Raw genomic sequence first — 17,460 nt, 5'->3', positions numbered from 1 at the left:
CACTTTTATCTGTAATGAAGTCCTCTTGGCAGATGTTGTTTCTTTACCCAAGCGACGAGGCAGTGAACTACGAATGGAGTGGCATTTGCTGGTCGTGGCGTAATGATTGGGCCATCGGCAGATCGCCACGTGGCATCCTCAACCGGACTGCCGTGGGAGTGATCCCCATCTCGACCGACATGGCCTCGCTCTTGATATTGCCTCCGCCTTGATATTGCCTCGGTAATCTGCGCCATTTCACGCTACGTTAGCCCATGGTGACCTCAGCTACAACTGTGACCCCAGCCGGGCGCTGAAGGGAGCCGTTAAAACCATCAGCTAGCGTGTAATCTCGGAGTGGAAGAATCTCGTACGGCTTCTGCAATTCTTGGCACAGCTACGTCGGGCTAAGGTCGACTCATGCTACAGCCTTGAATGTTTGGATGCCCAGTTACGACGTCGTCGCCGTTTCGCAGCTCCTGCTCGTCCCGGCGGATGTCGTGCCAACATTGGCTTCGGCATAGTGTGCATCGCTGAGCACCACGATCAGTACGCCTTCCATAGTGAGAAACATCAGTGTAATGGTAGGTGGTATCAGTCCTTCCGACCCGGCTTCCAGTACTTGCTTCGTGCCGCAAAACACCCAAGGACTTCGGTTCTGATACGGCAAGCACACGTCTTTTGATACGGCAAGCACACGGCAAGCCCCGGCCTTTACTCTTCTGCAAGATGCTAGTGCCTACCCTCAGCGGAGGCTGTTTATAGGGTAAGATCTCAATTTATGGTCTCCGAACCCTCCGCAATCTCCAAGAAAAAGCCAGGACTTCGAGACCGCCCCTCACCCTGATGGAATATGCATGCGATGGTTACGGACCTAAGAGGATTCCTTGAGATCTCTCATAGATTGTTTAGATTCCGAGTGGCTGTCCGGTGAAATACAGCCTAATGGATGCTGCGCAGTTTTCTCAGTCACCAAAGATGACATATCTTCAGACAGTTAGATCAACTCCAGCTCTGGCATCCACATTGTGGAAACCACTCGAACGCATGCGGTGGGCCGCTTTCAGTGGTGGTTGAACAAGAATCGCTGGTACAACCGAGCGACATGGTAGCCTTTCGTCCACACCGAAACGTGGAGGATCGCCTCGATGATCTGTATGTCATCTTACACGCCGGTGGCCGCTCAACCGTGTCAGCTCCATTCTCGGCATCGATATTAGCAAAGCATATGATCATGTTGCCCATGCTGCTCTTATTCACATATACATTAGACCCACACACCACCTAGCATTTGTTTTTACAGCAAAGCAGTAACCTCTACCCACACGGTTTCATATCCGTGGGCAAGAACGCCAAGGTGCCAAGGCCTAAAACGCCGAGCGCATGCGTCAGGATAATCAGGCATACAGCACAGAGCACAGAATTCGTTTAAGAAAATCACAAAACAAGCATCGAAACCGCCTTATTGATGATAAGTCGCCTGTGAACAATGGGACCCACCCACCATGTGATCCTGCTAAAGATTACGTTTGCAGATTACCTTTGAAGGCTAGGCAGGGCTAGTGCCCATAAATAGAGAAGTTCTTGCCCAAGACACCGAGCGCATGCGTCAGGCTGGGCAGGACCCAGCATTTGCCGCAAGAGAAGACGAGCGTGCACCAGTAGATAAGGTTTAGAGCACCGCCACTGAGGCACGCAAGTCAGCAACGGCAGCCATTTTGTCTTTCATCAGTGTTGCGAGATTGCCGCATCTACGGCCTCGCCGTTAACTTCCAAAGGGTCGTTTGTTAACAACACTACCGAATATGCAGCAAAACGGCATCATTGTACACACTTCTGCTGCTGAAATGCTGCTACACGCGTTATGTTTGATTCGCATTCAGAACGACATAAGTCGCGCGCAGCCGCAGAGCAGAGAGGACAAGCTAAGCCTACCGGTGTTGACCGAATAAAATTAATAAACTACAAAATGGCAGCGCCCGTGAACCATCGCAGTGCAAACAAAGGTCACGTAATGCGAACTGGCCAATGATCATAGAGGCAGCACGGAAAAATAGGAGAAAAGAGCGCCGATACTCTGCAACTTTACCTAGTGACACTAGCCGAGCGCAAGCGACAAGCCCACTGAAACGACGGGAAACATTTCATACCCTCCTCCGTCACCATTTGTAGTGGTTTACAACAGCTTTGCTGGACATCCACTTTCGCAGGGCGGGATGGCGACAATTTTTTTTCATTCACATTTTCATCGTGTGTCCTACATTTGCTTTCTGCAGTAGTCACGAGACTGTGAGTGCCTTCTAGCCTCGTCAAGGTTGGCCAGAAGGCTCTGTATTGGTAACCATTTTCTTCAACCTCAGCTTCCTACACTTGAAATGACGCCCGAGAGCATTACCTGACTTCCATGCCTTAATCTGTGGTGGCTGAATACCAGCATTATCCTTCACCTTTAAAGCACCCAAAGCCACCCGCCTCCAGCTATACTGGAAGTTCAAAGGAGCCATGAAGAGAAAATACAACTTCGTGTACTTTGAAAAAACTAGGATTCAGTATCTCACTCAGCTCCATTACAGCCCAAAAGATGTTTTTTTAACGAAAAAAAAAAGCAAGAAGCATTTAAAAACTTTCAAATTTTGCGCCACAGTGACTTTTTATGAGCAAGAATGACGTCATGCGTGCCAACAATAAAACATAATTTTCAGTGCATTAACTGCACGTTAGCATTCAAGTGTCAAATGGAACTGGAGGCCCCATTACAGACGTCCAGTCATATGTCGTCGCGACAGGTGAGTTAGGCGTCCACCAATCGCACAAACAAGGTTCCGTGACGTCATAGAAAAGTTGCGGGAAGTTGGCTAGGGGGTCGCCACGGCTTCACACGTTTCCTTTAATATATCCGTTATTTGTTCGAAGATTGCGATAATATTGGTATCATTGTTATCGGGACTAAGCAGTCTTTCTAGTAAACCCAACTTGTATTTTGTCTTCATGGCTCCTTTAAACTAGTGATCGGTACGTGTACTGTATTTTCAAAATATTATGGGACGGACTAACCGGTGCATCCACAACCAATGCACGAAGTATGTGACATCAAGAAAGCTCCGTTGTCTAAAACTGAAAAGAATGCCAAAAGGTAGCGATCACTGTTCACAAATGTGTTCTCGTAACGGTAGAATACTACATTAGGGCTCCCAGATCCTGTTCTTGTGAAAAACGCTAGCATTAACAAACATTTTCCGGAGTTACTGGGACGCAACCATTTCAGCCACCAAGTAGAAAGCCGAGCAGCGTGGGTTAACTGACTGCCTGCCACACCCTTCAGCCAACTGAGACACAATTTTTTCAGGCGCCAGCGTTTTTAGCGAAGTGCAGTGAAACCCCGCTACAAAGAATTGTCCTCCACAACGAACGATTTACGACTCCCCGTCAGTTACCCATAAAGGAAATGCGTACAACTCCCTCGTCGAAGAACAACTTTCTCTGGACCATTTCGCTTCAACAATTTTTTCTTCAAAAACTATCAAAATCGTACATTCGGAGCATCGCAAACGAACGCACAGAGTCGTTATTGTGTTATCGCTGTTTTTCCCCTGTAAAACAGCTCCCGATGTCACACCACTGCACTTTACTGCCACTGCTCCGGAGGGTGCTATCAACGTGATTCGCACCAAAAGACGACAGAACGAATGAGAAGAAAAAGAAGCAACTACGGTGTAGAACTTCGCCTTCAAAGCAAGTAAGCAAGCTTAAGTGCCCGAGGAATTTTTCTCAAAGAAGTTCAGCGAACTATACGCAACGTCCAACTTTACATCCAACACTACTTAAATTGCCCATAGTTCAAGCGGTTCTTTTACGGATGTGTAACGTCTGGAAACTCGTAAGGGGGTGACGGCGATCGCCGGCGCGAAGCTCTCCTGCAAAGTAATCGGCACGTGTTCAATGCACGGGGAAGAACTATGTCCACTCACTTTCCGGGCAGTCCATAAACATCGGGCTAATTGTGCTGGGTGGCGGAGGAGGAGACCTCGCGGTCGCAGCTTTTAAATGCGACAGTAGGCCGATGGCCAGGCAGGCTGAAGCGACAGCCATTCCCACGCGGTGCACTCCAAGACGCTGAGGGCTCTCCGAGCTGCCACGTTATCCTTACGGGGCCAGTACAGACATCGCACGGCGCCATTTGCAGCTTAGCACAGCGGATACTAAAAAAGCCAGTTGTTTGCTTTTATGACGGCACCCTTTGTTCCTGATGAGCACGACTTTGACTCGCCTTGGCCGTTTTCGCGTTAATTTTCTCTTGTGTTTCCCAGTCTTCTTTTCACTGTACACTCTGTGCCTGTTCTTGTGAGCGTGTAAGAATATGATGCTGCATGCAGCTCTTAATTCTCCTTAGTTTACACAACAGCCACGCAAAAAAAATCATGCGACGTTTTCTTGCTCCTTCATAGTATCTGAAAGCAAGAGTGGGCTTTATGCTCCGTCGAAACAGAATGCAATCTGCCTAAGTCTGCTCATGAGATGGGAGCTGCCTTGAGAATGCTCAGTACCATATCAGAGGTTGACAATAACGTCAACAACATGGTAAAGGGGGCCTCTTCTCATAACAATGGCCTCTTGTTCACTGGTTGTACTTTCCTTTGGTCTCACCCGCCGCGGTGGCTCAGTGGCTAAGGCGTTGCGCTGCTAAGCACGAGGTCGCGGGTTCGATTCCCGGCCGCGGCGGCCGCTTTTCTGATGGAGGCTGAAAGCAAAAACGCCCGTGTGTACGAGATTTCGGCGCACGTTGAAGATCCCCAGGTGGTCAAAATTAATCCGGAGCCCTCCACTACGGCGCGCCTCATCGCCTGCGTTGCGTCGGCGCTTTAAACCCTACAATCAATCAATTCTTTTGGTCTCGCACGGTTGTTTTAAACATTTTCGTTCATGGCACGGCTGGTGACTTTGAAAATCATGTTGAAAATATCTGAGGAGCTTTTCTCGACACGATTTAAATCCACCTGAACAGAACTTCAGAAACAAGAGAAAAATTTGTTAACGGGCCTAAATGCAACGCTGTCAAAGCTAACTTCCCCTAGCTGACATGTAGAACATATCATAGCTTTGAGAGCATTTCATTTAGGCCCGGTCACAAATTTCGGCTAGTTTCTGTACTTCTGTTCAGGTGGATTTGGCTCAATTCAAGAAAAAAAAACTCATGTGTTTTCTGGGTTCAAGATTATTTAAAATATAATTTACGAAAAGATTCATTAATCTAACAGAAGCAGGGATTTACCTCGCCCTCGCCTCGCCTCGTTCTTGTGAATGCAAACTGGTGCCGAGATCGATACATAAGCGTAGGAATTCCGCTAACCCACACCATAAGAAAGCTTAAGGCGCACAATTCAAGGAAAAAGCGAAAATTATGTTACCATTGAACCGGGTCGGTATTTAATTTAAATTTAATTTTATTTTTCAAATTGGTTTCTTCTGCGCGTGTGTTCTTTTACGTTTATGCGCTGTAATTTACTAGGGGCGAAGCCCCTTAGGAGCTGGGGCTGTTGGCGTCTCATGTCGTCGTCGTAACCTTCATCTCACGTGGTCACGGTACTAAAACACTGGGACACTCGTTTACGCCTCGCGCTAGAACGTAACGCGTACTAAAAAAACGCCGGGACATTCGTTTACGCCTCGCGTTGGAACGCTTCGTAAGGCGTACTAAAAAAAAACCGGGACACTCGTTTACGCCTTGCGCTAGAGCACTTCAAAAACACCGGGATACTCATTTAAGCCTCGCGCTAGGACGCTTCGTGCTTCAAATATACGAGACTTTTACAACAAAGCTGTATATCTCTACCCCCAATCGTTTCATCTCCGTTAGAAAAAAAGCCAAGGTGCCAAGAATACACTTATACACTGCATGCTTCGCCCCTCCCAAGGTTTCGCGATAGTGGAGATGGCCCGGGGTTCTTGTTTAATCACCATTTTGTTTTTTGATACATTTACATTTATGCACTGCAGTTTGTCTCACCGATGTAAAATACACCCTATATGATACCCTCCCTATATGACCTTTAGTGTCATCGTAAAATAAATAAATAAATAAATAAATAAATAAATAAATAAATAAATAAATAAATAAATAAATAATTTACGCCATCTTCCCGCGAGGGGAACCATGGGGTAGATGCAACGCATCGGGGGTTGCCGTTGCGTTTCCCTTGTGTTAGCGATTTCAGCGTGTGGATTGCTGTTGTTGTGTATCCTATTTACGCAGCATGTTCACCCCCGATGCGTCGCATCTACCCCATGGTTCCCCTCGCGGGAAGATGGTGTAAATTTTTAACCGAGCGCAAGCTGCGCGCTGACGCACAGCTGGCACGGCGACGGGAGCGAGCGCAGCCAAGCGCAAGCTGCGCGCTGACCGCGCTGACTCACAGATGGCGCTGCGGTGAGAGCGGCGGGCGACGGCCCCAAATGTGCGCATTGCAGTCTGCACCGTGCCGGAGGTGATGAAGCAGGGCGTGCACACCGAACGGGCAGTACTCGCTGCTAACAGCGAGATCGTGAGGTGCGGCAGGGAACTTGGGCTTGAAGTGATAGACGTGAACAGGGTAGTGGGCAGCATCGGACATAGGCAAGCTTTTCAGTGGGACGGGATTCACTTCAGCCCCAGGCTAGGAAATAAGGTGGGGTGGCGCTTAGGTGGGAGAGCGGTAGCTTTTTTAGCGGGCCCCGCGCAGCTAAGGAAGGCGAAACAGGAGACAAAGGGGAAGCAAGAGACACATGCACACTCAACGCTGGGAGGCAGCCAGGCCTAGAGCTAAACGGATAACCTACGGACGTAACTGAGAGCGTTGACAGAAGTTATTTAAGTGGAAACAATGGAGCAAACAATTCTGTAAAAGACAAAAACAGACCCCGTAAGCGGAAAGGGAAAAACAAATGCAATAAATATTTAATCAGCTACATAAATATGCAGGGAGGCAGAAAGCCAGATAAGTGGGTGGAAATTCAAAAGCAACTTGAACGGGAAGGAATAGACGTGGTGTACGCTTTAGCCGAGACTCACCTCCGGGACCTAGAAGCCCCACCTATCATAGACAATTATGTCTGGGAAGGTTGCAACAGGACCACAGGAATGAAGAAAGGGGGAGGTGTTGGCATGCTCATTAAACAAGGGACCGACTGGCAGAGAGTGCATGCAAGCTGTAAAGAGCATCTATGGGTTAGATGCACCATATAGAGGGGAAAAATACATGGTTAGGAGTAGTGTATCTGTGGACCGGAAGTAGTGCTAGGGAGGAAAATGAGGAAATGGTAAACTGTTTGAGAAGAGATATAAACGAGTTCAAAGATTCGGGCGAAATAATCATAGTTGGAGATGATGAATGCCCATATAGAAGGTTTGGATGGATACACAGACCACAACGGTTCTCTAGTGATAGATCTATGTCAGGAAAACCGGCTTGTAATAGTAAACACGGAAAGCAAGTGTGACGGACAAATAACGTGGGAAAGCGGTAACAGACAGTCCAGCATAGACTACAGTTTAGTATCCGAGACAGTATACGGAAGGCTGCGGGAAATGAGGATAGATGAAAATGGAACAGACAGCTTAGGAAGCGACCACAAGCGGTTTAGCTTGCACTTTGGAGGCGCAACCCAGACAAATGTAGAAATAGGTGCAATAGGAGGAACTAATTTGAATAATGAGCAGTTAAAGATCATCGCTGATAGATTGGAAGATGAAATCAATAAATACCCAGGCAGAAATTGGGATTACGACGAAATGATTGCGTTCATAAAGGGTAAGATGAATGAAGCAAAGGAACGAAACCGATGGAAAGGGAAGAGATTGCCGAGAAGCTGGTGGAATAAGGAAATAAAAGAGGCTATTGACCAGCGAAGAAAGGCGTCGAGAGAACATAGAGAAGCAAAAAGAACTGGTATGGAACCGGAGGTAGTGAAGGAGAAGTGGGATATCTACCGTGGGAAAAAACTAGAAGTGCAGAAAATGGTGCAAGCAAAGATCAAGCAGAAAAGCGAACAATGGATGGCAGAAATACTGAAGAAGGACAAAAGCGCATCCAAGAAGTTTTGGAACCATGTAAAATCACTAAGCTCAAAAAAACGATAACCATCAAAAATTCCTGATTGATGAGGTGGGGGAACATTTAGAAGGAGAGCACGCGTTGGCGCATATTCATCGAGTGATTAGTGAGAAGTTTAGGACAATAGTGGTAGGGAAACCGGCACCGATAACATCAGCGTCACAAAAGACTGCGGAAAGGGAAATAAGTTTGAGCAACCTTGATTGGAAAAAAGCAGAGCAAAAGGTTTCCCCCCAGACAGCAGTGGGCCCGGACGGAATACCAATGCAACTGATAAACCTACTTGGACCTAAAAGTAAGGAATCGTTTATAAGGGCAATAGATAAGGTGATAGAAACCAAACAAATACCAGAGGACTGGTTAGAAAGTAGGATGAATTTAATATATAAAGGCAGAGGAGACAAAGCCAGTATTGATTCATACAGACCACTCACAGTAACGTCAGTGGTGTATAGATTCGTAATGCAGGCGATAAAATCAGAAATTCAAGCATGGATGGAAGAAAATGAAATACTTGGGGAACTGCAGAATGGATTTAGACAAGACAGGCGACTGGATGACAATCTGTTCGTGATAACGCAATGCATTGAAATTGCGAAAGCACAGAATAGACCACTATGGATTACGTTCTTGGACATTAAAGGGGCATATGACAACGTAAACAGAGAACGGCTGTGGAGAATGCTGAAACTCCAGGGATCAGATGACGAGTTAGTACAGTTCATTATAGCAATCTATAAAGACAATAGAGTGCACCTTACTTCGGAAGGACAGAAATGCGCCCAGCAGGTCAACATCCATCGGGGACTGAAACAGGGATGCCCTTTAAGCCCAATACTGTTCATGCTTTACATGGTAGGGTTAGAAAAGAAACTGGAAGAAAGTCAAGTAGGGTTTAGCCTAACCCATATGCTGCAAGGCGAAGTGGTACAACAGCCTATTCCGGGAATGTTATACGCAGACGACATTGTTCTTTTAGCTGATAACCAAACCGATATGCAGCGGCTAATAAATATTAGCGGCCAGTAAGCCACTGACCTCGGATTAAATTTCAGTGCAGAAAAGTCAGGAATAATGGTTTTCAATGACGCTACCACCGACGTAGTGTCTATCCAGCAAGGTGAATTACCTAGAGTGAAGGAATATAAATATTTGGGAGTGTGGATAAACGAAGGGGATAACTACTTAAAGGGGCACTGACACAAAATTTCGAAGGCGAGATAACTTAGGAGATAGATTGGTGGGAACACATATACATCATCTGCAAAATATCAGCGGCGAATACAGCCTAGAACATATTTAAAATCAATTTTAAAGTGTGCGAAACGCAACCGAGCAGCCAGCAGAGGACCACGCGCAATCGACATCCCGAGGATATTGTGTAAATAAACAACGTCCAAACACGTCACGAGTTTCTCTTTGCCGCTTCCGCACTGCCGGCGTTTTTCTCCGGCTCGCCCGGCTCGCCGCTCCAATCGGAGGGCCGGAGGGCGGAGCTTCTGCTCTCGAGAACGAACGACCCGATCGTTGGCGGCGGAGGCGCCGTGATTTCGTCAGCTCATCGGGCAGCTGACCGCGACCAAAGTTCTACAGCGATTCCAGGCACTCTGTTTCTATTGTCGCGAAGCCCCTGTTCCGTTTGCTTTTTTCAATTTTTTAGCATCCCTCTTCGGCCACCGAGGCCCAGTTTTTCTAAGAAACGCATGCGGAGTGTGTGTTGGCCCGTCGGCCAACCCGGGAGACGCGGCTCTCGAGGGGGACCATCGTCGCATCCTGTGTTACCGCGCGCACTGGCGTCTCCGACCTCCCGTTGCGCGCCTACGCGGGCCGCTATGTTCTCCGACCCCCGGTCTCGTTCAAACGGCCGCCTGTCTTTTCTCCTTCTCAAGTTTGTATACCTTTACTTTATTCTCACCAGTAATTCTTTTGCCAGAAACGGGCGCCTTCGAGTTTGAACTTTGTGTCTTCTGTGTGTGATTTTTTTCTTTTCACTTTGGCGGGGACATGGCTGATTGGTGTTTACAAGCGTCTTCCTGATTGGCTGCGGGTGTGCCTTAGACTAGTTCCCAGGCGTCCGCACACGCCAGGATGCGCTTTTTCCCCCAATACGTCCCCCACCGAATAGCTTGAAGCAAATATAACGCGGCGTCTCCGGCTATTGAGGGCGCACGGGCAGCTACACCAGGGGAGCCACTTGCTGCTCGTCGTCGTGCCCTCCCGCCGGGAGACCGAGATCCAGTCAGCCATGTCCCGCTAAGTACCCTTAATCGTTTGACTGCCTTTCTCATTTATGTAACAAGTGTATTCGTTCTAATTCTTATGTGTTAAATGTCATCAAGTTACCAGTAAATTAAATCAGTTTACTTTAAAACCTCTTCAACGTTTCGACTTCTTCACTGCAATCATCATGCTACAGTAGCGGCAGGTGTTGACCAAAATACGCCGTTACACTATTACTGTTTATTACCATTGGATGCGAAAACGCGGCGGAGGCACGAAAACCCCACTGAGCTAGCCGCACGGTCGCTGTGCAGGCGGCGGCCACGGCCGCGAAGTGGCCCAGGCCGGCGCAGGTAGCTCGAGTGATAGCTTGTTACCGCTGCACGAAATTGTCCCCAAGTCCCGACCATGGTGGCTTACGTGAGAAAGGAGTTAATGATGCGATGGCGGGTTGCATTAAAAATTGTCATCTGCACCGCTTACGAGAGCGGCACTCGAATATCCGCCGCAGTGCTAAGCCGAACACATCTGTAGGCGGACCTGTAGGCAGACCGGCCGGCTGCTCCCAGCGCGCGTCTTGCCACCCACCGTCTCGAGCGTCGCGCGTCGTTCTTTAGCCGCGGTAGCATTTGCACTCGCAGCGCCTGCGTCACATCCACGGTCGCTTTTTAATTAAGCGCCTCACGAGATCAGTACGGGGGGGGGGGGGGGGGGCATTCGCAGAAACTGCCGTCGATGCGGATTCGACAGTGCTACGGCGGCTCTGCTCTGTGATATCCCTCCGACGGTCACGTGGTCAGCTTTGTTCATACAAAATCCATCGTTTCGCGGCACTCGCTGAAACCGAAACTGAGACTGGCCACATTGGAAATGCCTCTAATTAAACAACCGTCGCACGCTGAAGCAAATGAGGTTTCTACAGGTTATAAGTAGGTCACTAGCTACTTATGGCAACAAAAAAAACAAGATGCAAAATTTTTGTGTCAGTGCCACTTTAAGTACTCACGAGGAGCAACTTAAGGTTAAGGGAAAGCGAAACGCAGCTATAATGAAGCATAGAACTCCGTGGGGGTATAACAAATATGAAGTGGTAAGAGGAATGTGGAAAGAAGTAATGGTTCCTGGTCTCACGTTTGCGAATGCTGTACTCATGCTTAAAATCAGAAGTTCTATCAGGCCTTGAAGTAAACCAGAGAACGGTAGGACGTTTGGCCTAAGGCGCACATGGAAAAACAGCTAACGAAGCAGTTCAGGGAGATATGGGCTGGGCGTCGTTTCAAGTTAGAGAAGCTCAGAGTAAAATATGCTTTGAGATGAGGTTGAGGGCAATGGATCAACGAAGGTGGGCAGCTAAGGTTTTTAGGTACCTATACTTGAAAAGCGTGGACACGAAGTGGTTAAGAAAGACTAGAAGGCTAATGATGAAATACGGAAAGAGCAGTGGAGAATCCAAAACAGCCAAGGTTACCAAAAAAGAGGCAAGACAGATTGAAACGAATAAATGGAGGGAAAAAATGGAAGCTAAAACGTCGTTAGAGATGTACAGGGCTGAGAAGATGAACATCAGAAAGGAAAATTTCTACGATAATTCCCAGGGCAGTGCTTTGCTTTTTGAGGCTAGAGCAGGTTGCCTGCGAACTAAGAGTTTTGTGGGGAAGTATTCACAAAATGATGGGGTATGTGTGGTCTGCGGAAAAGAAACAGAAACTATGCGGCGCATAGTGTTAGAATGTGAGGGTATCCATCCAAAACTACATGAAGGGAATATTGGGCTTCCAGAAGCCCTAGGATTTAAGGGTATCAGAGAGGAAGTTAACTTCAAGGCTGTCGAGGGGACGAAAAGAAGATTAGAATGCTGGTGGACGAAAAGCCGAGAGGGGAATATTGCCTAGGACAGTTACCACCTGTAACAGGGAAAAGAAAGTATTTCGGGCCTAATAAGCTTTAGTGCCTGCCCTAAGCAGCGCTAGTATTAAGCCAAGAGTGTAAAACATGGTTATATTAGTCCTTTTTGGTAAGATGACATGTCATCACCACGCTTCAAAGGGGAAACCAATAGCAATCATCATCATCATCATCATCATCATCGGAGCGCAGCTGCCGCGGCGAGGAGAATGGGGGAGGGATGCGGACTAAGCCGCGACAACGACTCGGAACAAGGCGAGTTAAAGATATGCGGTGCATCTAATAAATAAATAAATAAATAAATAAATAAATAAATAAATAAATAAATAAATAAATAAATAAATAAATAAATAAATAAATTCAACTGTTTAGAAGCCCGGAAAGAGGGAAAAGTTCGTTTAATTTAAGGTAATACAGTACGCATTAGAAGGGTGGTTACACTACAATCTTGAAAAGCAATTTCATTAAAAAATCTCGAAGTGGTCGACTTATAACAAATTGCAATGTTACGTTGACTACACCACATGCAAAGAAACGATACAGCTTATACATCTCTATTACTAAAAAATGCATAAAAACCTACTTATTGGAGTGTTTAAAATGTAGGATGTGCTCCTTAACGGAGCTTTCTTTCATAGTGCACAGACAATCAGCATTTTCGATAATTTGAAGGCTGTTTTCAGAGCAACGTCAGCTGAAGCCGCAGATTCAAAATTACGATTATGCTGAGTTTCGGTACATGTAGATATTTACTTTGATTCATGATATGAGACGTTACATATCGTAAGCCTCTAAATTTTAGGGGCGAAGCCCCTTAGGGGCTGGGGCTATCGGCGTCTCATCTCGCCGTCGTAAGCGTCGTCTCATGTAGTCATGGTACTAAAACACCGGGAGACTCGTTTACGCCTAGCGCTGGAACCTGACGCGTACTAAAAAAACACCGGCACACTCGTTTACGCCTTCCTCTAGAGAGCTTCATGCTTCAAAGATAAGAAACTTTTACAGCGAAGCTCTACATCCCTTGCCCCCAACGGTTTCATCTCCGTTGGCAAAAACGCCTAGGCGCCAAGAATACACTTATACACTGCATGCTTCGCCCCTCCCAAGGTTTCACGTTAGTGGAGATGGCCCGGGATTTTTTTTTTCTAATATTGTGCCTGCCGACGCTGACTAAAAGAAAAAAAGAAAGACTTACATAAAAACTGCGCTATACTGATTCCGTACATTTACCTGGTTTTGTTATTTGCAGCAAGTTTTATTCATATCGGTGCAATACGATTCACCGAAAACATGTGCGTTTGCTTGGTAGCAATTTGTTTTCATTTCGCCGGTGTCGAGGCTCTAGAAAATTGTTTTTAAAATATTCGACCCGCGTTTCCGGTTTATACGTAGGTACCATGTTCAGCCTAATGAATCGCACAGACGAATTCGACGATATATTTCTCGAACGAAATTTTGTTTCGGAAAGAAGAGCAAGGAGTGGGATATCGATAGAAGCAATAGAACGCCCCGCACCTGCTCGAAAGCGTAGTGGTTCCCGGGATCTGCTGTCCTCTCACTGCAGATGACTGAGCAGTAAGGGGAAGCGTGTGCTGACGGCCTCGTTCACTGCAGCCCCAGTTGGAATTGAGCGCGTAGTACTAAGAATGCGGGCCAAAGGCGTAGCAACTTCCGTGGCCGTGTTATAACGCCAGAAAACACTGGGAAGACAGCAATGCGGCAACGTGCTCGCGAGGTAGCGGGTAGGATTCTCGGTCATTATGGTTATATTTCTATTGGAACCCAAAAAAACACAACAGCTTGAGTAGAGATTCGTGCGCACGTTGACGATCCTGATGTGATCAAGCTAATCCGCAGGGCGTGCCTCAGAGCCCATGGCTCAGCTTCGATGCGCAACGCCACGATTTATTTCAATACTGGCTGTTGAGCTGCACATATAGTGTTCAGGTGTTGCCACAATTTATAACACTCTGGGTCTCCCCTTACCCGCCACATGAACAAGGAACGCAATCCCAAACGCCGTTTTATTCCTGCCGCATACCACACCAAGAAAATAAACCGTGAGGCCGACAGCCGCCACGTATTCACAGATGCGGCATTTGAAGATAATCTCAGTGTGGTCGCCTTCATCACTTCAGGGTGTACTCACTACCATACCTCGGCAAAGTTGGCCCGGATCACTCAAACTCATGCACAAATTTATTTGGAATCACCACTCACTCAAACTCAGACTCACTGCTGGGCAACACATCTGAGCTCACTCAAACTCAAACTCGCAGCAAGCGCAAAACTCAGAACTCACTTGAGCTCAGAACTCACTCGGCCTCAGAACTCAAGATGAACTTAAAACTCAAAATGTACTCAGAACTCAAAATTGACTCAAAACACAAAATGGACTCAAAACTCAAAACGAATTCAGAACTCAAACGTACTCAGAACTCAAAATGGACTCAAAACTGAAATGTACTCAGAACTCAAATGGACTCAAAAGTCAAAATGAACTCGAAATTCGGAATGGACTCAGAACTCACTCGGTCTTAGACGTACTCAAACTCAGTCGGGCTCAAACTCACTCAGGCTCACTCGACTCAAACTCACTCAAGCTCAAACTCACCATCCCAAACTATCCTCGCGCTCACTCAAACTCAAACTCACGCGTGAGTTTGAGTTCAAATGAGTCTGAGTGCGTGGACACATGAGTGAGTCCGCCGACCTCTGATCACTACTCCGTCACTCGACGCTGCACATCCTCCGAAGAAGCCCAACTTCTTGCCATTGCTTTCACCGCTGCTGACGACACATCCCCCGTCCGCACGACTAAGATATACACCGATTCCAAGTCAGCATGCTACCACCTGGCTCAGGGTCTCGCCTTCCCCTCCGCACAGCCCCTCCTCAACAACGTTAAAAAACCTTTTCACATGCACTGGATCCTAGTCACGCAGGCGTTGCAGGGAATGAACGCGCTCATCAGCTTGTCCGCGAAGCTCTCCTCCGGGCCCCTGTCGACGCCCGCGACACAAATCCTTGCGCCGCGCCAGTGCGATCCGAATTCCGCGCTCACCCCCCGCGTTAGTGTGCCTTACCAACTGTGACGTACACTGCAATGCACGACACGCAGCTGTCGCTTGTAACTCTTGGCATGAGGTGAAATACGTGTTCCCGTAGCACAGACTAAAGAAGGGTTCCTGTGGCACAGCGGACAGCGGGCTCGCTTCACGATAACAAAGTCAATGGTTCGATACCACCCCAGAAATCATGGTTTTTTTTCTGTCTGTGTGTGTCTGTTCCAGGTCGGGCGCAAGCTGAGGGTCCACCCAAGTCATCTAGATTCTTCGTTTCATTTCCCTCTTGAGATACTTTCACTCTACCGAGGACTACGTACCAAGCTCGTGCCGACACGGAAGTTCTAGGCGTGTAGCCTGTGTGGGAACCACGGTTCCGCCGTGCTTGGCTTGGGTGTTTCGAGGCGCCACCTGCTGAACTGGACGCGCTCACTGACCGTGTTCTAAAAGGGCTTTAAATGTTGGAAAACGTTGCAAAAGTGGTTCTCGGGGACATTTACTACTCCGCCTTAAATCATCAATCATCGATTTACCACTTTCACTCACGCTGCGTATGAGAGGGAGTGAAAGTGTTTACGTGCGCACGTAAATAAAGCTGTGGGTTGTGAATGGGCGTGCTAGAAGGCCCTGATAGCGTTTTGAATCTCCACACCTCTATTTCGTACGCGAGCTTATAACTGAGTACGAAAACTGACTTTAAAGTGCCCATTATTCTTTCTAGTTAGGCGCCCATTCACATGCGAGCGTGCTCAACTAATTTCAACTTGAGCTGTGATTGCATTAATCGACGAATCGCGCACCCTTCCCGTGAGCAGTGGGAGAAGGAGCTGTCCAGCTCCGGTCTCGATTCCCAGCTCGATTCCCAGCGGCAGGGGTCTCCAATGGAGTCCTGGAATGACGGCCCCACACCACATTACGATGCTCCCAATAAAGTTTATCCTCCTCCTCCTCCTCGGCTAGTTTACCCTGGCACCCAGAATAAAACGATCACCATTAGCCTATTAGGCCCACTGCAGGACGAATGCAAGGGCTCCTGTCCTGCGCTGCTCGAGTCCATTCTTTGCCTCCGAATTTCCTTATTTCGTCTCTCCATCGAGCCATTGGCCTTCCCCTTCTTCTGGGCCCACCTCTTGTTATCCACCCTGTTACCCTGGTGGTCCACCGGTTGTCATTTCGACTAACTACGTGGCCACCCCAAGTCCATTTCTTTTTTTTTTTTTTTTTTAGCAACGTGTGGGTACGAGCGAGTAGGTAATTCATTATAACTTTGTTGCGCGCAGCAAATTTATAATGGTTCTTTTTCTTTACTTCATCTATGAATCCTCCATTCAAGTTGGTTCTCTGATGCATGAGGCTCGTTTCCTCTCCCTTAACGTTACTCCTATCATTCTTCTTTCCATGGCCCGTTAAGCCGATCTTAGTTTGCTTTCAATCTGTTTGGCCAGGCGCCAGGTTTCCGCTCCATATGTGATCACCGGCAGAATAAAATAACAATTAGGAAACAGCCACGCTAGCACCTTACTTTCACTCCTGAAGACTAAGCAGCTGGTAGTACGCAGCTGTTGAGTCATGCATGCATTGTATTCCGGTTTTCAAACACAACGCCAGTATATCTATGCTATACAACGACATCGAATTTCAGTGACGTAAATTTTATGCGAAGATCGACTACATTGGAAGCCACTGAAGCGAGTAACCTAGAGCCCAAGGTGAGGTCAGCCCCTAACAGACGACACATTCGCGTTTTTGTGTGCGCGCACGCGTGCGTGCTGTTAAACGATTTGACTTTCATAGCTTTCTCTCCCAGACAGCGATATCACGGGAGGATGACGTGCGTGGGGCGAACCAAAGCTAATCTAGTAACGTTGGGACAAACCCCCGCGTAAGCTCACTGGCGGGGCACTGAGGTCGGCGGCGCCCAGTGAGGTGTTTCCAGATAAGCTCAGTGCCCGCGGGCGGCCGATATCACACGACTGCCGCAGCTGAACGGCTCGAACGATTGCGTCGGCCACGTGCTAGGCAGCAGCCAACAGACTCGTGATTATGAAGGGAGTTCTGCAACGTGGGTGAAAACCGGACGTTCTACCGGAAAGGCATGGAGGAAAAGCAAAAGCCGGCGGCTTCGCTTGGTTTCGCCGCGCTCCGAACTTGTCTCCCCCCCCCCGTGCGCACCCTTCTTGTTTTTGTTGCGTACGGGTTAAGGG

General features: G+C 47.7%; 1 protein-coding gene across 1 annotated transcript in view; it reads right to left on the bottom strand.

Annotated features, from left to right (window-relative positions):
* LOC144170825 (uncharacterized) overlaps positions 1-4,161 on the bottom strand; it is a 34,043-nt gene extending 29,882 nt beyond the window's left edge. The window contains exon 1 of the mRNA XM_077700846.1: positions 3,948-4,161. Coding sequence (XP_077556972.1) covers positions 3,948-4,068 — 121 coding nt within the window. The 5' untranslated portion in view covers positions 4,069-4,161. The remainder of the gene's footprint in view (positions 1-3,947) is intronic.
* Between the last annotated feature and the right edge of the window lie 13,299 nt (positions 4,162-17,460).

Source organism: Haemaphysalis longicornis, unplaced genomic scaffold, assembly GCF_048455015.1.
Source record: "Haemaphysalis longicornis isolate Haplotype H1 unplaced genomic scaffold, Haemaphysalis longicornis Haplotype H1 scaffold_1, whole genome shotgun sequence".
NCBI classification, from domain to species: Eukaryota; Metazoa; Arthropoda; class Arachnida; order Ixodida; family Ixodidae; genus Haemaphysalis; species Haemaphysalis longicornis.
Note: the sequence above shows the minus strand (reverse complement) of the source record. Positions and strands in the feature narration are given on the sequence as shown.